Source organism: Notechis scutatus, chromosome 2, assembly GCF_049901735.1.
Source record: "Notechis scutatus isolate UNSWTSFEM ecotype Mainland chromosome 2, rNotScu1.2, whole genome shotgun sequence".
Lineage (NCBI taxonomy): Eukaryota > Metazoa > Chordata > Lepidosauria > Squamata > Elapidae > Notechis > Notechis scutatus.
The window spans coordinates 94,006,962-94,032,414 of record NC_142010.1 but is presented as its reverse complement, the minus strand read 5'-3'; the positions used below and the strand labels follow the sequence as shown (position 1 = coordinate 94,032,414).

Here is a 25,453-nt window from a genome sequence, read left to right as displayed (position 1 = left end):
AAAGAAAGGAAAACAAACACAGATGGCATCAATTGCAATATTAAGACAGTGCTATTTATGGAACCAGCCTTAATCTGCTAAAAGTATGAACATATGAACAACTGAAGCAGATTTAGAAATGCATTTCTCTTGTAAATAACAATAACTACATACAGTTACATGCCAACAATAAAGCTCAGAATATCTCAAGCACAACACACAATGACTAACTTGATTAAAATAAAGTACTATTCATTTGAGTGACTGTAATGCATGTAATGTAAATATACTACCAATAACAAAAGTGAATTGTAAAGAAGGAAAACAGAATCAGTATATATTCTGGTTCTTTACTCTCTATATTCTAAACCTATCACCAAAGGAAATGTAATTTTGGAATCTTCTCCACCCCCACCTCTGTACTGAGTTTTTAGTCCGAAGCAAATTATTACCTTCCTTTATTGGAGTTTGTATCTTTTTAATATCAATTGCTGAGGAACCAGAGGTGGTATTCAGCAGGTTATGACCAGTTCTGGAGAACCAGCAGCAGAAATTTTGAGTAATTCGGAGAACCAGCAAATACCACTTCTGAATGGAGATTTTATAGTACCCTTCCCCTACCATGCCCACCCAGCCATGCCCACAGAACCTGTAGTAAAAAAAATTGAATCCCACCACTGTGAGGAACACAAGTAGAAGGGCTGCATTGCACTGAATATTTGCTAGTGGACTTCTCAAAGGCATTTGGTTGATTACTGTGGATAGTATTCTGGATAAATATCTTTAACTGAATAAACAACACTCTTTATATTCCTATGTATACTAAGAACTACTGTAATAACAAATCAGAAAGAGGTCAAGTGTTGTAAGCTAATATTTGAATAGAAACACTATAATTAAGATACAAATCACATAGTTATCCTTGTCTAAAAGCTAAAAGGCATTCTATTGTGTTTCCAATTAGATGTCTATCCTCATATAAATTGCATTGCCAACAAATGTTTAATTTGTAGTCCTGGAACATCATTTTTTTCCAACAGAGTCCAAAAGAAGCAAAAGAATGAGTATTCAAGACATAATATTTAGAGGCAGACTGCACCTGACTAAGAGAGTTTGTTTGAAAGTACACTTCAACAGTATTCTGGGAGAATGTAATGTAAGAGGAACAATTATGTATAGACTTCGTATTTAGGAAAACAATAAAGAAAAATGTTTAAGGCAAACCCATCAACTGAACTATATTAATGTTCCATGTTAAACATCAGATTATTTCATCAAGATATTCTTATTAACAGAACAGGAAATTTCCACTCCAATCACATTTATTTAATATATGTTCTGGTAATTGTAAGATATTCTTTGAATATCATTTTCCTTTATTGGCTTTTACGCAACCACGTATAAATGAGTATGAAAATATCTGAAAGGGGGCATCAAAATAGAAGTTACTGTTTTAATTCAATCATATATAGTTGATTAGTGAAAGCAGAGCCATCCACCTGACATAGATTATTTAATGTTATGAGCCCTCACCAATTATTTTTCTTAATAATCCTTATTTATAACTCATATACAAGATATTAGGGAGGTTACAAATTCACATTTTAGCATTGCCAGTTACAAGGCTTTCAAGTAACAGGAGCAAAGATATGGGAGAACTAGAATGTTTCATAGTGTTCATAATTCATTGTAAGGAAGCTTAGTATATTAATGATTCTTTGGATGTATTTTCTTGTCAATACAGATATATTTATTTTACCAGATAATATTACTAGCAATTGCAGCTGATTTCAAAATAGCTAAGGAAATGCACTGAAGCATTACCTAGTTGGGGAATGAAATACCTGTAAGAAAACAACCAAATTCAATCAGCACTAATAACTCCACAGCTAAGAAGGATTTGGTCCATTATAAAACAAATACTATAAAGTGTTTTAAAATGGAAGGTGTTCATTAGAAACAAAAATAAGAAAATTTCAGAAAAAAATAGAAGTTTTGAGTACTTATGAAAGATAAGCTATGACAGAGTTACATAATGATTTATGAGTGCTAAATAGAACCATCATAACTAAGAAAATATTCACAAAATTGTATAAAATAAAGGTAGCCAGAGTGAGGTGAAACTCATGTTAATAAATTACTGTACCTCCATTGTTAAAAATACCCAGAGTGAGCTTGTTAAAGATGTGCAGAGTAAGCTTTAGAATAATTTTGAGTCGATAAAACAATAACTTTTTATTTATATTTTTATTGTATAATAGTCTGTTATTATAAAGCAAGTGCTATAAATACAACCAAGGAAGAAATTAAGTTTTTATTTAAAGTAGATCTTTGTAAGATTACACATGAACAAACAAACTATTGGGTTCCCCCTTATCTTAAAAAAAGATAATATTAAATCAATAAAAGTTGTTAAACTTCCTGGTCCAGATGATTATCCTACTTTGTGGTATAAGACAGAAGTCAATATGTGAGGTTTTGCCCCAGTATTATTGGAGATCTACTATGGTGCCCTTTAATGAGGCTTTTTCCATGAGACTTATACAGTGTACCTGTTGTTTGCCACCAAGTGTTGTTTTTAATGAGATGGTAGCTATATAGGTGTGCTAAATAAATAAATAACTGTGCGTTTGAAGACTGGTAACAGTACTACTGACTTTTTTGTCTGTTTGATCTCAAAACTTTGACAGGTCTATGGGGCTCATGTCTTAGTCACCTCCCGATTAGATTATTGCAAGGCAGTCTACATGGAACTGCTCTTGAAAACTTTTCGGAATCCCAAACAGGTTCAGAATGGAGGCATGCACACAATTCTGTATTTCTCACAATTTGCCTGAATTATATTACTGTTACCTGAGCTGCAACATACCACCAAGGATATTTGCCTGTCTCACTTAAATAGACAGGAGCTATATTCCAAATCCCTTTTCTTAAATGCTGTCATCTGATGGGACCTTGGAGGCATGTCTTCTCTCTAGATGCACTAGCCTTTTAGAATACCTTCTACTTGAGAGTCAAGGATAATGGTGAAGATCTGATTCTTACTTCAAGCATTGGGCTAGGATAGCGGTTGACTCACAAGGTTAAGAGGTTGATTGATCTGGCACCTTGTAGGAGAGGTTAGTTTGTATTGTTATTCTTCTCTTTATTGATGGCTATGAGTCACCCAGGATTGCAATGTGAAAGCTATACAAGTTTTTCAAATATTATTTTTTTGAAAAAAATCATCCTTCATCTTCAACCCATAATTCCTCTAAGACCATTTCAATGGTCTTCATATCACTCCCATTTCCCTTATGAATTATCATTCCATTCTTCTACTTCTTCCTAGCCATGCCAAGCATGATTTCCTCTACTTCTCTCAACTTTGCCAAAAGTATTAAAATATTACATCTTGGTGAGCAAATGACTAATAGTGAAAGATTGAAAGACAAGTATATTTATACATAGTTGCCAGTGAAAACATCAGGACTGATTCCCAGAGAGTGAATAAACTGTCAAAATTGCTCCACTAAATATAATTAAAAGGAACATAACAGTTCCATTGCACTTAGATGGATAAAACAACAGAAACAAGTCTAAGCATCCAGGGGTAATATAGTTGAGTGTTACAGCTTTCTAATTTTAAACATGTTATGACATATTAAAGTCTTTGAGAATTATTCTGTGTCATGATCAAGAATTACATTTTTCCACAGTGATATCAAAGGAATCGAGATAAGATTATTTTCATTGCCTGTATTAAACTATGTGAGAGTTGACAATAATAATACAAGACTGATATTGTGTTGAAACAAGTTTACAATTACTTTGTGGTATCAAACAAAGATCTGTTAATAATGATTACACATGCATCGCAAGCCATAATTTATGATGCAAGTAGATTATTTCCTCTTGAAGGAATGATACATTCAAAGCTTTAACTCAAAGGAGATGTCTATGCACCAATAAAATATGTACAATTTACTTTTTGTACACCAGTTTTGAACACAAAAATATTTGATAATTCCTTCCTCTCCAAGGAGTTGGGTAAGAGTTAAAGAAAGACTTGTTTCATGAATATAACAGAATCGAGTTTTCTGTTGCATTTTATTTCTGAAGCTGATTGCCCCAAACAACTAATCAAATTGACAAATGATATGGTAGATTAAATTTTTGATTAGTGCTTGTTCAGCACTAATGAGCATCTAGCATAATTGCCAAAGAGCTGTTATCCATTCAAGCCCCTGGATAATAAGCACTAGGACTCTATATGGCATTTGGCTGTACTACAACCATCAGCAACATTTTAATGTGTAAAGGAATACTGAAACACAGGTGCTAGGTAGAACAGAAATAACACATAGCCTATGCATCCTTATTTACTTTCTAATAAATTATTTGTAAATATGAGAGGGTGTGTGCACTCACTTATTACCTGTCATATTTAGAAATAAGTTTAATGTAACTACTCATCTTCTTTAAGGAAAAAATGTGATGGATTGTGTTTGTTTAAGTTAGGTGAAAGGGAACATTTCTCTACCATTTGTTAAAAGCTAAATAATTGGTTCAAATATGCTTGTGTTGATACAAGCTTTGCATTTTGCTTAGAACAACAAAATATCACACTTATCATATGTTCAAGCTTAAGCAGTTTAAGTTAATTACTTTAATACGACCATATTATTTGTGTGTCTATAGATTTAACATTTTAAAAGTTTCTCTGCAGTCTCTTACCACTGACTGTGACCAAAGAAGGAACCAAATTTTTCTCTCCTCTTGATATTAAAGATACCTGAACACTTTTATTTGACAATTCACCCAGTTTTTATAATATAAAGTAGAAAATGATTTAAAACCAGTTCCACTACCAGCAATCACTATCTTATAAGCTAAATAAATCCACAATCAATGTAACTTGATTATATTAGAATTTAATTCCTTAATATGATAGGAAACTGATGATTTCACTGCTTTATCTAGTTTAAGACTTTATTTCCTAAATATATCACACATAGAACTTGGAGTCACACACGAGTATCTATAGAATTCTTTTGAGATTTTGAGAATACCCTTGCTAAATTATTTCAAAGTTCTAAAATATATTTTATCATTCTTTCCTATTAATGATGAATTTTTAAAATAAATTGTCCTCAGTGAATGAAACAGACCTGGTTTTGATTTGATAACTATAAAATATTGGAATAAATCCTCCTTTTTAAATACATTTGGAATACAGACTGCTTCTGTATAGTTATTATAAAAACTTCAAAGCCATGCTTATGAAGTCACACCAAACTCACATATTACTTTTATCTCAATATTGTCATATTTACCTGAAAAATTGATCCCAAATTTAGTTCCCACCCAAAAAAGTAAACAACAGGTATAAACAATGACAACATCCATGTAATGTCCAACTTTTTTTATCAACTTGTGTTGAAAACAATTCCAGCTGATGTTCTTGTCCCTCTAGTAGATTGTAAGTATTTGTACATGTACATGCACATATATACCTTCCAGAAATAGTCTATGGAGATTCTCAATCATCCAGATCATGGTTGTCACAAAGATGCTTCTTTAAAAAGGTAACTGGACTTTCTTCACTTGCCTGCAGAAGTTGTAAATGCTTCAACACTGGAAGTTTTAAAGAAGAGATTGGATAACCATTTGTCTGAAATCGTATAGGGTTTCCTGCCTAAGCAGGGGGTTGAACTAGAAGACCTCAAAGGTCCCTTCTAACTCTGCTATTCTATTCTTGCTATTGTATTTTTTCTTTGAAAATGTTTCACTTCTCATCCAAGAAGCTTCTTCAGGTCTTTTCAGAGAAAAAGAAAAACAAAGAAAAAAGCACCTTTGGGTATTCCAGAAATACATTCCAAGGACAAGATTGACAGAAAGAGAAAAAGTATGAGAGTTATTATTAGGAGACTGAATTAATGAACAAAGGACTTCTCATTGAATGGTCCTAATCTGTCCTGTTGATCCAGCATGAGTTGGTAGATAGCTATTTTTCAATGTCCCAATCTAGACCTAAAAGAGAATGACCAAGGTGGCTTCTGTGTCAATGGGAGGTCTAGAATTAGGATCTCATATAAATTTAATAAATAAAAATATATTTCCCTCATACCTATTTCAGCACCTTAACTATTTGCAATACTTATTAACATTGCCTTTTTTCACACAATCACAAAAACCATGGAATACATGATCCTACTCCCATCCTCCTTCCAAGAAAAGCAAGAGAAAAAAACAACCTGAAGAAAAATATATGATGGTGATTGAGATAACTAAGAGGGAAAGAGAGGAAACAAAATGGGAAAGAAAGTGAATAAAAAATTAGATAAGGAAAGGGGGAGAGGAATGACAACAGATATGGAAGGAAAGAAATGAAGAACAAAGTTCTCTTCAGAATTTACAGAAACAGTGTATTTGACCAGGCTAATGTTCAAAGATATCCAGCCTTTGTAACATTGATGTCTGTAATCACACATATTTTTCATTTCTTTCTTTACAATATCTTCTTAAACTGTATCAGTGAATAGAAAGCAACCTGTTCCCATGATGATTCAGATAATTGTTTTTCGGGGGGGGGGGGAGAGAATGTTTTTCTCTCAGTACAATTTATGATTTTAAAACTTTTTATTAATATTATTTTTGTCAATTTATTTACTTGATGTTATGCACACACAATGAATGAAACTATGTATAAGCTTTAAAAAAAACCAAAGTGTTTTATTCCATGATTTCACATATTAGCAAAACAAGGTTGTCATTTTAGTTTGTGGAATTTGATATTAGAAACAGTAGCAAATTTTTGTATACTTCAACCAAAATAGTAACGTTGAAAAAAAACAAAAAAAGTCAGGAGAGCAAGATGTAAGAATAGACCTAAACATGAGCAAAGACAAAGCTGGGAATTTCAGATGGGAATATCCAAAGCATGACATAAAATTTAGGAACGAACTGACTACAGAAACAGGAACTAAGTGAAAAAAGGAATTACCTTATTTTTGCTAGTTATTATTTCATAATTTCCAAAGGAACAGATACAAAATTATATCCCAAACTGTTTAGTTAATGATTTATAGCTGAATTTTAATTAATTTGACATTTTAATTTAGTAGTAAAGTAGCAATAGCAGGATTCTTATCTCAACATTTTATAACAAGATGACAGACTATTAGTGCTCATTTTAAATAATATTAGTATTAAAATGAATCTAAGTGTAACTTAAACCCAAAATAAAAATATCATCTTACTTTTATTGCAGTTTAACAATGTCTATCTTTCCCAAAGTTGCAACATTTTTGTCTGTAAAACTGTTGCCATAATAACAACAAAGATTTTTTAAAAATCATTTGCCTTTTAGAATTATAAGAGAAAGGGGAAGAAAAAGATGAAAAAAGATTTGTTAATATGATAAGCTTATTTTATAGAAAAATAAATAATTTCAATATTTTTGATATTTTTCATTAAGATCCAAATGACTAAATGATATTCTATACTGAACTAGTACACATTACAACAACAAAGTCCAAGTTTCTTCACTTGGGTCTTAAATGCATAGATTTAATGATACACATTCTTTTGAGTTCATGGCAAAATCATTTTTAAAAGATATATTTCATTCAGATAGCAATCATGGTACTAAAACTTTACTATTGGTTGCATCCTTACAAACAACATGCATTTCTCAATGAAAATGGTTCAAGCACAGCAATATTTTTCCCACAAATATTTCAGTATCAATGTCTGACACGTTTTCTTTTTATATATAACAGTATTTATTGCTCTTCTTTGTTGACATAGAGGCTTTCCTTTGATATATCTAATAATTTGGGAGAATTCAATTTTTATCATATCTTGGCACTGAAAGATAGACAACATAGTAACTCAAGTATTATTTCTTTTTTAAACAATAAAGTACAAACTTATATTTGATTGAGCACATATTTTGGATGTTAGTTTAATATCCTCATAACAAAATTGAACACACAATTATCTTCCTCTACCAGATTTTTGAGAAAAGTACAAAAATACACAAGAGGGACCTGCTTCTTTTAGACAAACATTTTCAAAGCTGACATTTTCTTACCGTAAACCAAAATAGCAATTGCTTGTTGATGATGTAAGTTCTTTGATCCTTCGAGTACAATGGAAATTCCATTTAAGAACATCCAAGCTAAGTTTTCCTATGCAATCTCAATCTTAATTTGTGTGTGTGTAAAAATGCAATAAAGGGGAGAGCGAGGCATGTAGACATTTTATTAACTTTTCTTTTAATAAATACAAATAGATTGAGAATCTTGAAACATCTTGAAAATAGAAGTCTCTGAAGTTACAATCTTTTCAATCATATAACTATGTGAAATTCTGTCTACCAATATTTAACCGCATCCCTTGAGAGGAACGTACATACAATTTTACTAATTGTAAAATTCTGTACAAATAAGGTTATACTCCATCTTATGAGTCCATTTAAGTAGCACAGAATTAAAACCTAGAATGTATCTATTCTCATTACTTAAAGAGCGTGTATTTATATCCAATTAATTTTTAATGGAATCAAATTAATTTAAATTAAGAACACATTCTTTATTTCTTCAATGCAACTTTTTTGCATCTTAAGCCCACACCGGTATAAGAAGAACAATCTTAGATCCACTAGATATTGTTTCAAATGAAATCTGACAGTCAGGGATTGGAATTGAATATCAGGAAAGCCTAATTGAGACTACAGAATTTAAATTATTTTAAATTCAGAAAAAGTAATTCATAGAAGAGGAAACAATCAATCTCCTGCTGTAGAAAGCTGTCAAAGTATACTTACCTTTGACTTTTCTTAAAGTAATAAGAATTGAGGGCAATGCACAGATACTGCCCAGAGTTGCTGGGATTCATTCAGCAGGGTAAAAATTTAATAAAATAAAATAAAGTTATTGGATAGGAAATTGAAATGATTAAGCTATGCAAAATAATTAGCTTCTATGCGGACTGCTTATATTTGTAGAAAGATCAAAACACTCATAAACAGATCTTTTAGGCATACTAACTCTACTACATCAGTACTCTAATTTTGTACCCCTGCTGACAGAAAGTTGCAGAAACAAGTTGATTCATTTTTGGCAAAAGAAACCAAAAATGGTTTGAAGACCTGTTCAGAGCTCTTCTGACCATAGCAGTGAAGATATTTATCCTCTTCCAAAGCTAGCATTGTTCCACCTCCTATCTTAATCAAGTGTCGCATTGCGGCATATAACATACTCCTAATGTTGTCTTTATAATCTAAACATGACCACTAGGGGTCTTGAATGGCAGAGAATGAAGATCTAAAGCATATGTAGTAGCTATTTAATATAATGTGAAATTACTTTTCAATCCTTCCTTTTGATTATTACAACTATGAAAAGAAGAATTCCACTCCAAAGAATTGCTGCAAGATGCCAGGAGATATCTAGCTCTCGTTTACTTTCTCAAAGGAAGAAAGAAAATGATCTTGTTGCCTCTATCACCAAATATTTTAGAAATAAAGGTTACTTCTCCAAATCCATGGAAAGAAGAGAGTTAACATGGAAGGAAGAATGAATATAACTCCCATTTGAAGATGCTTTTAGATTCAGACTAAGGAGATAAAAATGTAGATGTAGCTAGTGAGATGTAACTAATGAGTCTCTATTAAAAAGCCAATGATTTTAGGATAACAATGTTTGCATTAAAATATTTTCAGAACTCAAACTGCCATGAGTATCTGGACAAATTGCTTCACAAATTGCTAACTAATGGTGGGTATTCCAAATATTGAAGAAGTTAGCTCAAACCTATCTACAGTATATTCTAAACATTTGAGATAAGTCTGCAGATCATTTAAGATGGAAAATTATATTAATCCCCATCACCATATATCCAGCATATCTAAAAGATTGTTCTATACCTCCAGAACAAAATGTCATAGAACTTCTTGCACAAACTGAACCAATCAAATTAATTGAACTCAACATGGCATCTGAACATGGATCCCACAGAGTCAACTCTACTCACAGTAGGTTACTTTGGCTTTGACGCTCTAAAAAACAATATTTTCACAATAGATTATTAAATCTACCAATATATAAAAAACAATGTTAAAATCAAAATGTAGTTCAGTTCTTTTCCAAAAATATAGTTTTTAAATTAACTTTGCCTTAAGTTTTCAACCCTAGTAGAAGAAAGACTTTTCCAGATCTTTATCTGCAATAGTTAGTCTACATTCTTAACCACTAAATAATATATCACAAAACTAAAAAAAAAGGAAATATAAATGTTGGATACTTACTGTGTTCCATTTTGTTATGTTCCCCAAAAAAGATGTAGAGAAAAGCATAAATGAATTAGAGTTAATCTAACAATATTACTCCCTCTCTAGTAATACTCCAAAAATATGAAAATAAGCTAAATATGATTTGTCATGTATTTGATAAACATAGCTGGTTTGGCTTTAGAATACACATTTTTAATGGATATAACATCCCTAAGGGAAGTCTGTTCCATAAACTCAAATCTAAAACTGATGTCCCTCACCTGAGTGCAATGCCAATGCAGGAGAGGTGGCAAGAGATGGATCTTAAGATAACACCAACCCACCTGAATTACACCAAGACGTAAATAAGCAGTTTCCGCAGTTGGTGAAGAGATAAAATAAGGTCCCCTCCTCTAACCCCGCCCAGCAGGCTGGCAAACTCATTTTGGTTTGGCAGAAGCTGAGTGGTCTTCAAAGATGGTGTCATAAGGACCGCATTGCGGCAGTTCATGCACTACCGCATGGCCAAATGCAAATATGTAACTGATTAATGCAAGTACTTTACCAAAAATGATGAAAAGCAGACCTGGTGAATAATGCCATGTACATTCTAAGAGACTAGAAGGTAGGAATACTTCCAGTTGGGAATTCTAAGACATGGCAGGATAATCTTCTCTATGAAAGGTCTTCCACTGTAGCCTTGTTTCTACTTGCTTAAACGCTGAAGCTACATATTATATATGTTTATTAATATCCCAATTACTTTTTGAAGGCAAACAAATGATCCAGGTTTTTAAGTGTGAGCAAAGTAATATTGTGTTAAATACTTATAAGAAAAACTGCAGGGCAAATTCTAAAATAAGCAATAAGCAACCTAAAGAAGGTAGGATTCTATGACATAAATTAATTAATGAGTATGAATATGATCAGAGAAATCAGTGGCTATTTTTTGAAACATGTTCACACTCTCTAGATGTATTACTACTACTACTACTACTACTACTACTACTACTACTACTACTACTACTACTACTACTGGTGGCCTTTTCCATTTTCATTGAATTTTGGGTCATTTAAAGAAGGAAAACTTCATGGGGAAGGTCTACATTTTTGATAAAATAAGAAAAAAAGATTTTCATCAAGCAATTTAGACACCCCATCATAGATGTCTCATACTGCAGTGTACTGTTCCCCAGAAGCCTAAAGATCAGCCCACAATATTTCATGCAAACTACACTGTGCTGCAAATTTTACAAAATATAAGGATGAAAATAATTGCCATTATACTGACGGCACTTTATCTGACAATGTTTTTAGTTCCCAATAACATAAAAATTTCACTATATCCACTATATTTCTTAACACATTGAAAAATGAATTTTTAAAAGACCACATGGCATTTTGAAAACAGAAGCACATGTGGCTGCTGATTAAGGGTCCAACCATTAGTTCAGGAGAAACAGACTGCCTCACAAAGGGTCAATAAATTCAATTACTTAATGTACTATTGTAGTTTAAAATTTCAAATATTTAAATTTTATTCATGCATCAAAATGCACTGGCCTTTGCTCATGTTGATGCTTAAAAATAATCTATATTTTTTAAAATGAATGATTAATGTTTATTGGAATGGTCATATCTAAAAACACTACACATTGACATTGTGATTACCATCAATAAAACTGCTATACTTTGGCTTGAGGGCATTTGATTGCCACAATTTACAATTTTACAATGACAATTGAAGGAAGTAGAGGAAAACATTCTACAGATAGAAACTTCAAAAACTAGCGATAATTCCTAACAAATTGAGCCACTTTAAAGTACATTCAAACAATTTTAAAGCAACAAAAAAGTAGAATACTATTATTTCTTCCATGGAAAACGGAATTTGACACATTTACCTATCTTCTTCAATCTCTTTTTAAAAGTCTTAGATTAGAATTTCAAAAAGAGAGAGAGAAAGATGACCTTATCAGAAGAGATGCTTTGATAAAATATAACAAAATGTTTCAGATACCTGAAATAATGCAATACAAAAGGAGTAAAGATCTCATTTCTGTCTTTCTACAGTATGGGATATTGAATAATAAATAAAAATTACAGGAAAGCTGATTCCAATTAAATGCGAGTATCTTAATAGTAAACTGAGTTTGGGTGTGAAACAATTACCCTGAAAATGAATTCATTTCTTCAGTTACATGTACGTCAGAAGACTAAGCAAGTGTTGGATAGCAATGCCTAATAACCCATTCCACTTATAGGGTTTTATGAATAGTGTATTTTGTCTATTTATCTGTCTGTCTTTCTGTCTAGCTATCTATGCTAAGGAATCTAAATTCTCATTGTTTGCTGAATATGTACATGATGTGTACATTAGTGCCAAAGTTTTATCAAAAGGCTCATCAGTATAATTTTGAAATTATGATAAATAATTTTGGACAGTGGATATTAAATCATTCAAATAACATCAAGATCCACCAAATAAGAAAGTTAGGGAATGCTCTTTTGTTGGGGTCTGTGTGTGAAGAGCAACTACTATTAGGGCTGTGGGGGATTTTTCAGATACATTAATTAAGTCTAAATTAAGCCAGGCCATCATCTTTTTTTCACTGCTAGTAGACAATATAAAATCTATCACCTTGATAGTATCTTGCAGCTGGGTTTTTTTTCTGCTATATTTCTAGCATGTGCAATAGTCAGGAAATAATTTCTGTAAGGAAATTCTGGTGGACAAAATAGGATCTTACTAAATAAAACATAAATCTTGGATATTTATAAGTGTATGGGCTCTTTTACATCAAGTTTCTATGTATATTTAGAGAAGCTTTTTCTTCTAAACTGATCTTCCAACATTATTGTGGTTTCTAATATGTCTAATCTGATTCGAAAAAAGGAAATTGAAGCTGCTAGCTGGATGTTTTTCCAGCACATTACTCCTTTGCTACAATGATCTACAATAGTACAGGGACTGATAAGGAAAATTAGTGGGTATGTTGATGCTGCTTTCTCCTGGAACATATCCAGATAATTAGTGGTTGTTGTTTTTTAAAGGAACTAGCCATCTTCACACAAATCTCTTGGAAGTTGTCTTCAAAACAATTTTCCAAAAGTAGGTGTGACTTCTGATCTGCTTCCAAGTGGGGAAAAAACCAGACTGGGAATTAGGAAATCTAATTTTTCTTTATGCGTCCCGATTTTAAATGAAATCACTACAGCCATGTAATTTATTTCTACTTCAACCATATGAAAATTCAATACACCAAATACTTAATAAAATGAATTAATTCTACATAAAATAATGCCAATTATGCATTCGTGTTTCAAAACATATTCCTTATTATATATGTGCTAAATATGAATTATAGCTAAACAGAGAATTTTTAAATATAACCCGGCTGTATCCAATATCAATTCAAGACAGGCTCTAAAGCCTTATATAAACAGAGAATAAGTTCTTCATTAAATATTCTGCTTTCATAGTGGCAGTTATGAATGCAACTCACACAATCCACATTTAATTCTAATTGCCTAAACTGATGATACTTGTTGGCAAAATAGAATAACAAATCATATCCTTTTGCCATTCACTGTTATTCATTAAGCAATGACACCTCATTTATTTATAATTATGTCATGATTTGAAACACCACATCTAATTAGATACAAATAAATACATAACTCATGAAACAACAGGTTGTTAAGTATAAATAATTTAAAGTCCTATTCTTGGTCATGAAGAAAACAATTTTAATTAACAAATAGTGGTAACGTATATTATGCCTCACAATTCAACTTACAGGTGTAAAAGTAATCTGAATGCCAGTACTATTTCTACAAAGGAGAGTCAAAGGTCACAAAATGAGAAGTGGTACTTCTTAAAGAGGAACAAGCAGATTACCATCTGTAACACCAAGTCATTTCCCCTTTCTTAAGTTTAATTTTAGAGTAGGGGATACTTCATGACTATCAACTAAATTTCATGTGCAGGACCTAATGTATAAAATAAGCTATTCATGGGAACAGAACAATGCATATGTCCCTATGGATTTTCAAATGGTAACAAAATGTAAAAAATACAAGGCTTTTATAAATTGCTAGCTAAAATACAGCCCAATTCAAAGAAAGGATGTAATCACATTTTCCCCTAAATATGGCTTTTAACATATGATAATCACATTTAAATTTAATTTCCTAGGAAAGGATCAAGGGAAATCTTATTAAGGTATTATCTGGGACTGAAAGGCTAAAATGCCATAAACGTGCCAATTCTCCATATTTATTTCAAATGTGGTTTTTTTCAATGAATACAATCCATGAAATGCCACCCATTAGGTAAGTATCCCTAACTGATAAATGCTGAGCTAATTGTACACGTATTCCAGATTTCAACTGGACTCCCAACAGTGAGAATTCAAAGAGATTTAATAACTAAAAGGAATACCCCAAGATGCATGAGCTTTAGTGTACAAAGACATCGACAAACACAAATAGCAAGATTCTGACTGTATTATAGGAGAAATTTCTCCACCCATGACTACTTTCCTGCCTTACGTATTCTGGATAAAGCACGATGTTCTAGACAGTATCAGATTCTCACCATAGTAGTATAATAAAGCAGAAGGGGTTATTACTGAAAAGAATATTATTCACTGGTGTGTTGAATAAATTAAAATTATTTTGTTTAACTTCACATTTTTAAATTAAAAAATTAAATTTAAAATTTGTAAGGTTTGAATCTCTTTACCTACCTTGGGGCCTACTGATTACTGGCATCTCTATGTTCTACTACTTCACCCCGCCACCCCACCCCAAATAGTTTGTATAAAATAATTTTGATAACATTGGTTACAGCTTGATTTTAGTCCAGTTACATTCCTTGGAATGTTATTGAGTTTTATTTCCTATATACTTTCTGTTTCCTGCAGGAAGACACAACAGTAACAATATAAACCAGAATTATATAATGTATGAAGCAAAGACAACAAATCTGTATCCAAATAATTTATGAGAAGAAGGTTAATGAATAATATAAGTTAGAAACATTGCTCAAAGAACTACTTAATTTTACTTCAGTGCTTGATAATGGCAAATAACAAACAAGCTCCCTGAAAAAAATTGGAAATCCACATATAGATTCTATATTAATAATAAAATGGATGTTTGTCAAATATAAATGAATGATGCAGGCTGTGAAATTACTTTTTTGCCATAAATCCTAAATATTGGGAAAAAAGTGTACCATTGGTATTATGAGTGTATATTTAATAAAAGGGAAGTCTTATAACTCAAATTAGAGGAAGGTGATCTATCTTTCACAAAGTTGTTATGTGAATTATTCATAGAGCTTAACAATCATCTTCCATAAATTTCTGATCACTGTTATCAATGGACATTATCACATGAATGAAGAAAACATTTAATAAGTAAAACTTCATGTATTTTCCCAGACAGTTTAAGGGCAAGTCATTGAGACAGTCATTATTTAAGCAGAAATTAGGCAGCAAAATGTCTATACATATATGCGGTGAAGTTTTTTTGTAACCATCTTCAGATTTTCATTTGTTTTCTCTTTTTTGTCTGTTTAAGATTAATGAGTGACATTTTGTGAGCATTTTAAAACTTCTCTTTATCAAATTCTGTAATTTAAATCAATGCAACATGCAAACCTTATTTTATTAAAACCGATGTTTATTTAATGATATCCATTTTATTTATGCTCTTTTTTATTAAGATTATTTTAATTGTTGATTGGAAATTTCCAAAGTTCGATATAAGATGGCTGGCTATATAAACGTTTTACATACACAGACATTCACACAGCATATTTATACATACATATATTTCCAAAGGATTGTCTGTGCTTCAGAAATCAAAAAATATATGTTTAGCAAGTTTTCAAACACTGAAGTGATTTAAAGCAAAGATATCAAGAGAATTCAGAATTTTGTCAGTAATAACATACATTTTATACTAAATTTCTTGCAATGAAAAAGAAAAGTATTCCCAATTAAATAGCCAAAATAAAAAAATAAAAATAAAGCAGGAGAACTGGATGGATTTTTCAACAAGAGGTTAATTTTTTAACTATATACAAATACTAATATTTCATAAAAACTGGCTACTCTACCAATATTAAATACCAAAGGATAGCACAAAGGATTGTTGCTGTCCCTCCACCAATTAAATAAATAAAACAACACATCCCTAATTCAAACTCAGGTTTTCAGCAGGTGGCAGCACTTATCTGGCCTTGTCTCGACTCAGAAGCTTAGTAAGGTCAGGCCTAGTTTTCCACTCAAAGGGAGACCGTCAAGGTACCAGAAGGAACCAAAGGAAAGCACTTCCATATTACTGCCATGTAACTGCATGGTTATATCTATGTTGCCACCAACAGTTGAGCTCAAATAAAAAAATTCTTGACTTTTTCTTACAGTAAATAGCAACATGTTATTGTTTCCAAAACTAATTCCCACTTACTCCTTTCTTCTATCAGATTCAATGACAGAAGAAAGGGAATGGACATGATTTTCATATAAAGGAAAGTAGAATAAATTCATAATAAACACTTTCAGATGTTAATAGGGTACCAGTTTAAATGTGACCAATAAAAATACAGTTTACAAGCTAATATTGTTGTTAGTCGCGAAGTTGTGTCCGACCCATTGCGACCCCATGGACAATGTTCCTCCAGGCCTTCCTGTCCTCTACCATCCTCCAGAGTCGATTTAAGCTCACACCGACTGCTTTAGTGTCTTCATCCAGCCACCTCATTCTCTGTCATCCCTTTATTCTTTTGTCCTCAATTGTTCCCAGCATTAAGATAATATTACACACATCTAACATCAGCACCTTTAGGTAACTACAACGTCCATCATGTCTCTTACCTTGATATGGTCTAATTTCATTTACTCCTTGCTCTACTTGAAACAGCAAATGTTTTAAAAAGCAAAAAAGTTTTGAGAACATTTGTTGGCATGCATAATAAAGTTTCGTATATTCAATATAACTGTTTGAGATCCTAATTCAACATATCATAAAAGGGAAAATTTGTCCCTGACATCTTAAAACCTCTAATTTATGCCAATTATTTGTAGTACCTTTCATCATCAAACACTTTTGATTCATTAAAAATAATTAAGAACATATTAGCATCAAGCGCAAACAATATTTGCTCAAATAGCCCATCTATAGAAAGCACTTGTTTTTCTTTTCAATGCATTATTCCTTTTATTAAAAGATTTTCTGAATTAAAATGCTGAACAAGCCTTTCACTAAATAGCCTTAATTTATAACTTAGGTTTGTGACAATTCGACCTACTGCAAATAAATTATTTGAGAATACCAAGCCTCTAACTTAAACTACAGATGTGTAAACAGAGGTATGAAGTTGGTAATATGGTGTCTTCACAATAGGATGTTCTCCTAGCTATTGTGCTGCACTTTCATGCCTTTCACTATGTTGGGCAATTATGCTCTCTCCTAAGTCAACTATAAACTGCCTCCAGTATTGTGTCAAACCTGTTAGCCATCCTTTGCTAAGGTTTTAGGTTTTAGTATACAAAACATCAGGTCCTACAGAATCATTACATCCCATCTGTTCAACATAAAAAGCAGCATAGCTTTTCATCTCTGCTCTTTAGGACCATAAGAAGCCAAATCTTCTTTTATGGTTTAATTAACAATACCCTTAAACCAGTGGGTGACAAATTTATGTTTGCTGGCTGTGCACTTTAGCCAGAAGGCAGAAGGGGGGGGGACAGGAGGAATGATGAGGGTGACCCAGAGGGAAAAAAACCCACAAAAATAAAAGCATTGCAATGCATGCACAAACAAACATGCATGGCTGTGCGTGTGCATGCACGCGCACACACGTTCGCACCCCCAGAGACAAGGAGAAAGTCAACTTACAGAATCTCCAAGTCACGGAGGGCTCGGAAAGCTCCATCTTCAATGCAGCTGATCTGATTGTTGTCCAGTTGCCTGCAGGAAGGAAGGGAAAGGATGAAGGCTTGCCTGGTAGCCACGCTGCCTTGGAGCACCATGTCCTCAGCTTCCCTGTCACCAAGGTGTCCCTCCACCCCTCTGCAGTCTTTGCTTGTCACCGGGCGAAAGCTTGCTGGTAGCCTGCCACGCTGCTCTGTCTCTTCTCACTGACTCTCTAAAAGAGCTGCATACTACAGCACACTGAAGCCTGTCAGGTCTCAGTAAATATTAATTGTGCTTTTCCCCCCCTCTAAGGCAGAAGGGAATAATTTCATTACATTAGGACATCCAATCCATTATGAGCTTTTACCGTCATGTCACTGAAACAATTTCATTAAGCTAAAGGCCTGTAAATCATTGGAGGTCACTGTGCTGCCCCCGTGACCTCCCAGAATGCTGCTTTTCTCCTTTTACTGGAAATTGTAGTTCTCCATCCTAAGAGTACTAAATCTCAAGCCTTTATCTGCCCAGGAGGTCCCAGGGTGCACAGGGAATATACCCATTCCAAATTAGCCTCGGCTAATCTAATTGTATAGTCTTTTTATTATTACAAGCATCAAATGTCTGTGGTGGTTCGATGCTCGCTTGCATTGTTGCTGGTCCCATCTGGAAGGCCTCACTATTGACACATTTCTAACCAGCATGAGCAGGAGAAATCTAATCATCAAATCAAATGTCAGGGTAGGCACACTTGGAGCTAATCAGTTACTTTGGGCATAACAGAGTAGACCTGTTCAAATATAAGCAAGACCAAATAAGGGAAGACAGGAAAACACACAAACCACTCATTTCAGAATCAGACCAGGGTTTGTTTGTTTTTGTACACCAAAGAACGCAGCGATTGGCCCTAGATTTAGATCATACCCAGCCATTTCTGATCAGAGATGTGCATTGCCCGTTGAAGAATAATTCATTATTATACTGACTTTTCATGAATTGCTTTGGGACATATTTAACTGTAAAAGTAATCTTATTGAGAAATAGTATATTTTTTAAACACTGCATTTTATTTCTATAACTGTTTATTGCTTTCATTTGCTTATGCCTATTTTCTTGTATGATTTGTGGAATCAAAACCCAATCCCTCCCGCCCCCCCCCCGGCAAAATAAATACATAAATGCATTCCCAGTTGCACACTTCAGTTACTGCTGAAGTTAAAAGTGCTAAATATGCTGTTTTTATAATCAGACATGCAATAAAATGTTGTAGTGTGGAGTGTGGTTGTTAAACATTGTGCCAATTATATAATTTCTCTACGCATAGTTTTGACGGTTTCTGCATGGATGCTGTTATTTTGACTATATAAGAATCAATGCATGGCGAATGACTTCCACTCTTAGTATACTGTATATGACTGCATTGCCACTGAAATACTTTGAACTCATTGGAGTTAAAAATCTTGAATATGTGTATGAAATAAACATAATTAAATCTTAGTACCCAAACTAACTATTTTGTATAAAATAAGGTTCTAATAATGTAAATTAGATCATAGATGATGCAGGCTGAAAAACCTAGAGTTAATTAGTAAACAGTTTCAGATTTATATCAGAATACACTGAGTTTGCAAAAAAATACAATATGCTTAAACTTCATTCAAATAAAATCATACTGTTTTTGAAATACACAGGTGCAACTGAGGGCTCTTAATTGGTTGTGAGTTAAAGACAAGCAAAAATAACTAAGAACACCTTAAAGTGACCTTTTATATGTCCTTAGGAATTTTAACAAAATCAAACCACTGTTGAAGGGACAATATCAGGGAATCAGGTAGTTATAGAGAAAAATTTAGACAGCTTTTAAAATCCCCAAATTTCACTGCTAGCAGTGGAATTGTTAACACATATTTCAAATCCTGGTCAAATTATTATTTCCATTTTTCCCACATTTGGTGGTAAAGTTTTTGGGAATATACTATTGCGAATTAAATGAAAATAATATGGCTCAGTGATATCTGTTAATTAAATAACCTTCCATAGCCAGAAATCTTCATTTTTAAAGTTATATTTATAATGCAGTTTTAATCTTGCCATTGCTTGGAGCCCACTATTCACATGTATTGAAGTTTGCCGATAGCACTTCTCAGCCTTGTGAAGCTAAACACCGATTTCACAATCCTCCTCAATAAAGGCAAATTAGCAATATACCTGGGAGAGTGTGAGAGCTCCTGAAATACAAAAGCAAAACCTTGGCACTTTAGTGCTACTTGCACGTGAGCTGCTTTTATTTTCCAGGTTGTTTTTGTTGTTTCCTTGATAAGCAATTGCTGCTCAGTGCTCATACATTTAATAATACAGGCATTCTTTATACTTACAACATTAGATCAATATGTAATGCAGCAGAAGTAGAATGTATATTTTAGCATGAGAGAATGCCATAAGTTACAAGCATAGTGATTCAACTGGATAAAGCAGAAATTTACACATGCCATTTTGCTACTTTATGTGAGGGCACTGGACTGTATTGTGGGAGTATTATTTTTAAAATAACCAGCTTATTCACAATATAGTTACACAAGAAAATATGAATGTACAGCAACATACCCAGATCTATACAGATACTGAATCTGCCATGTACCCTTCCACAACAACTACATCCAGATAATTATTTCTGAAGACAGACAAAATGCTCAAAATAATTTATTCACTCAACAATGTGCATCAGAGGAAAAATATTTATAGGAAGCATGATTTTATAATATTGGAGAATATGTAACTGACAACAATATTCTTTATTACAGGAAATAAAGCCATGGACAGGCCTCAATTTCCCCCCTCAGTTTATTTTTAAAGGCTGAAGACTAAGAGGCTAACAAGATGATCTTGACTTTTGACTTAACATATATAAGGATATTTAGTTGAACCTTACGAAAACAAAAGTTCAACTCACCCAGCCGAATGTATAGATGAAGCTTGAACTGGAGGATCAATAATACAGTATTCTCCCAGGAGAATACTTAATGAAATTTAAGGCAGGCAAGTTTAGAAACAGCGTATTTGAAGCAAAAACCTATCCATATACCAGATGCTCTAAGATTATTTAAAAAGAATACATGTGTGATGCCATACAGAGTTAAGTTTTTTACTTTAGAATTAAGTACAGTTCTTTAAGGATCTTTGTGTCACTTTGGAATCAGTTCTGAAGCTATCCTTTTTTGAGATGACAGAAGAGAAAAGAATTGCATCATTTTCTTTTTAGTGTGTCTTTAAGAGACCAAAAAAAATAATCTTTTTTTTTTTTTTTTGAAGCACAGTACAGTTTTTTTGGCATTTTGTTTCCCTACTGGGGGAAGACTTGCTTCAATTTCCTGTAATAACCTATTGCTTGTTTCACCCAACATCCTAATATATCTGCATTGTGTTCTGGATATTGAGATTAGTTGCCATAATCCATTTTCTAAAAGACTAGGGAGTAGAGATTGAAATCCCTGCCACGCAGGGAAAATGTGAAAGGGCAGTTTGCTCAAGGACTGGAAACTCTGTGTTCAGCTCTTTTTCAACACAAAGGGCATGAACAACAGAGGGAAAGCATTTTCTGTATGCCCTGCCTCTAAACAGAACATGTAGGTTGGTTACATTTTTCATCCAGTTCTTTTTAGCTGTTTTTCATAAGAGCACCTTCATACTATGAAAAAGAAAATGCTGGACTAAGTGGATCCTTGCTCTGATGCAGCAGATATATTTCATTATTCTTCAATGATAGTTAGCTTGAAGCTGAATCACAAATAGCTGGAGATGCTCTAAGTATTTTCTCCTTTGCTTTATTCCATGAATGTCAAACTCGTGGCATCATGTTGTGGTCACATGACGTTTCACGATGTTTTTTCCCTTTGTGGAGCTGGGTGGACATGGCCTGTGTGTGATGCATCCAGCCCACGGGTCTCCAGTTTGACACCCCTGTAGTTTATTCTGTTCTCATTGAGTCATCCAGGATTCATCATCCTGGAGTAGTTAAACAGTGATGTAATCAGAGAATAGGTTTCAAAATGGAATAGTATCTGTAGGAGGTCAGAATAATGGCACAAGATTGGGATAGAAGAGTGAAGAGGGAAATTCTTTCAAATCTATTTCATTCTGTCCTTATTTTCCTTTCCAGCTTTCCTAGTGCAGAGGAAACAGGTGGTAACAGAGAGAATGATAGAATTGGATAGAAAGAGAAAGAGCTGTCCCTTAGTTATTAAAAAAAAATGCTTTCCAGGAAGATAATGGTCTTTTCCTGGTCTTTTGAGGTAAAGATGAGAAATTAAGAAAGCTGATACCAGTCAATGGATGGATTCATGCCCCAAGCTTTAGCAGGGTAACCATGGCATCCTGTTTTAATCTTTGAAATTGGAAAGAAAAATATCCATATTTCCATGACTTGAGGAAAAAAGGTAATCCTCGATTACCCTCTATCCATTAATTCAGCAACTGTTTGAAATTATTATCTTTATGATCACATTATTGCAAGTCAGGTGCTTGTCAATCAGCACTGATTTACAACTGCAGCATCCCACAGTGATGTGACCATCATTTGATCATTGATCTTCTCAGTCAACAAGCAAAATCAATTGGAAAGTTAGCAGAAGTTACAAGTTGTGGTCACATGATGTCATCCTTAACCTGCAATGATTTGTTTACTTATTGAAGCTGGAATGGATAAACTGATAAACTGTTGTAAGTAAGATGTGGTCACATGATCCCCCCCCTTGCAACTACATCACTGAGCAATGGAGTCACTGGTCCAATTGTGGGTAGTAAATGAAGACTACCTGTATTACATCATTTTCCAATGCAGCATGTATAACCTGTCAGCAATGATCCACTACAGTCATCAGACTATATGCAAAAGAATCCATAGCTATAAATCTGATACTTGAAGTAGTAATTTCCAATAAAGGTGGGGGCATTTTAATTCCTCCATATTATCTGTCACTGATCTCAAGGTGGTCATTGCTGGAAAAAAAGTGATTGACTTGTTTAAGATTCACTAAAATATTTAATAACATTTATGAGAAATTAACCAAAGACCAAGACTTCTTATCATATTATTTAAAAAAATCAATGCAAGAATCTTTAGACCACATGCAACTATCATTATTCTTTGTAGTTATTCATACGCTCACTTTTTCATGCACATTCTCTCTTCCTTTCCTTCCCCCCAACCACAATATGTATGCATATGTTACTTTCTAAGCACTTTAAACAGTATATCTGATGCTTTCACAATAATAAATTTGATAAGGATTTAAACTCTAAGAAGACTGCTACTGTTACAACAGACTAAATCTGGCTACTCCTATAAAAAACATTACAGATGATATATCTTATGTCATTAAAACTTTGAGGGGGAAAAATCTGCCATGAAGAATACAACAAAATTGAGGAGCAAAATCCCTTATGTTTGGAAATATAAACTTAAAAAAGAAGTCAAAGTAAATATCACATCCAATATTCTCTCAGTATTATTAATACTGTCATCTTCTAAAAACTACAATAATAACCTGTAAGAACCACTGTTTTATTATTTTTCAAGCATTATTATGTATGTGTGTACATGGTACACTGAGAAGGCTTTTCAGTGCTCAGATAGTAAATAATAATAAAATAGGAAAAATATTTAAATATTGATATTACTAATGCCAAGCATTGCACCAACAGTTGGCATAAATATCCATAATTGAAGTATGAAATAGTGAGTTACCACTAATGATAATATTGATATGCCACTAGCTAATCTCTAAGTAAAACAACTAAATAGGGTTATATCATTCTAGTTCAGATAAATATATAGAAGAAAAACAAAAATATTTTCTTTCAAAATATGAAAATTATTTTATGGGAAGCTAATGTACCCTGAATATGTGTAAATACACTGCATGTGCTTGCCAATTGGTGGGATGTGGGATTGCAAGATAATGACTAAATTAGACATCCTATTTGTAAGAATAGCATGTTCATGCTTGGAATAAAACTGAATTTTGGTTACATTTGCCAGACTGGTCAAAATGTGCCAAACAATGTTTATAACTTTAACAGTGTATGTATTTAATACTTAAGACTATTAAATTAATTAAGAAAAGGAAAACATAGTCTGTGAAATTAACAGGAAGGGGAAGGATCTAATAGAATTGAATGAAGGTAAACTGACTCAGTCACAAATTGGTGAATTATTGGTGTCTCCTTTGAAAAAGTGTATCCAACAAATTCTTCTGTTACACTTTTACCTTGCTTCTCATAAATAATAGTAATTAGAATTGTTGAATTATTGTTTTTTTTTTCAGTTTAATGGCAAAAAGGGAAGTCTGACACTACCAAATTTTACTGCTGAAATTTGGATAACCAGCAGTCAATGTTATGGGGAAAATTTACTGTTATCCCTTTACTCGCATCCACATTTTTGTAACACATATATAGTAATCCTAAGTAATATTGGGTATGTTTGTCCAGATAGTTCTATGCTATTGAGAAGACATGCTTCTGGGTACTTGAATACTTCAAGTACTTCAAATTCCTATTTGTGGATTTTTTTCCTCAAGCATTTATCTGTTTCAAGTCCAATGAAAGTGAATAAAATTTAAATCTAGTACTTACATATTAACAACTGAACAAACTAGATTCCACCTAATGTTAAAATTGAAATTAGTTAGCTTTTCATAAAACTTTATATTTCAAGAGTATATAGAATTTGAACATGTTGCTTAGTTCTGGCTGAACCACTTTTTTTTTTTTTTTTGCTTTCTTGTCATCAAGATTAGAATTACAAATGAGGCAGAATGTAATAAAGTTGTTCTGACCAAGGCTTCCCAAAACTGTAATTAAGCACACGCTTAGTTAAAACAACTCTTGTTTTATTTCAATGCTGGAAATTATTTTCATTCCCAGCCACTAATGAGTCCCAAAGAGTCCCTTCGGGATAAGCACCCACCTTTCTTTCCTTTGAATTGCTGCCAACAGCTAGAGTGCCAAATGAATTATAAAAAAACCAACTGAAGTACAAAGTCCACACAGAGCTTCAAGGATTAATCCGAACAGAATGAACAACTTTGCTTCCTACAAAGGTTTCATCACCATTGCCTGTCCTTGCCCCTATGGGAGGGGCAATCACCTCCAAGCCTTACACCCAAGTTACCCCTTTGTCTCAGCTGCTCTTGCCTTCTAGCAGTTCTGCGCAAATGTGCACTGGGAATAGGCTCCCCTTGTTCCTTGGCCTTGCTGCTGCTAGACTCCGGAGGCTCTGGAGTCAGCACC

At 33.2% G+C, this 25,453-nt stretch overlaps 1 protein-coding gene across 1 annotated transcript in view; it reads right to left on the bottom strand.

The window, feature by feature from the left end:
* Positions 1 to 25,453, bottom strand: part of SLIT3 (slit guidance ligand 3) — a 519,460-nt gene that overhangs the window by 197,493 nt on the left and 296,514 nt on the right. Inside the window, exon 6 of the mRNA XM_026688600.2 lies at positions 18,149 to 18,220. Coding sequence (XP_026544385.2) covers positions 18,149 to 18,220 — 72 coding nt within the window. The remainder of the gene's footprint in view (positions 1 to 18,148; positions 18,221 to 25,453) is intronic.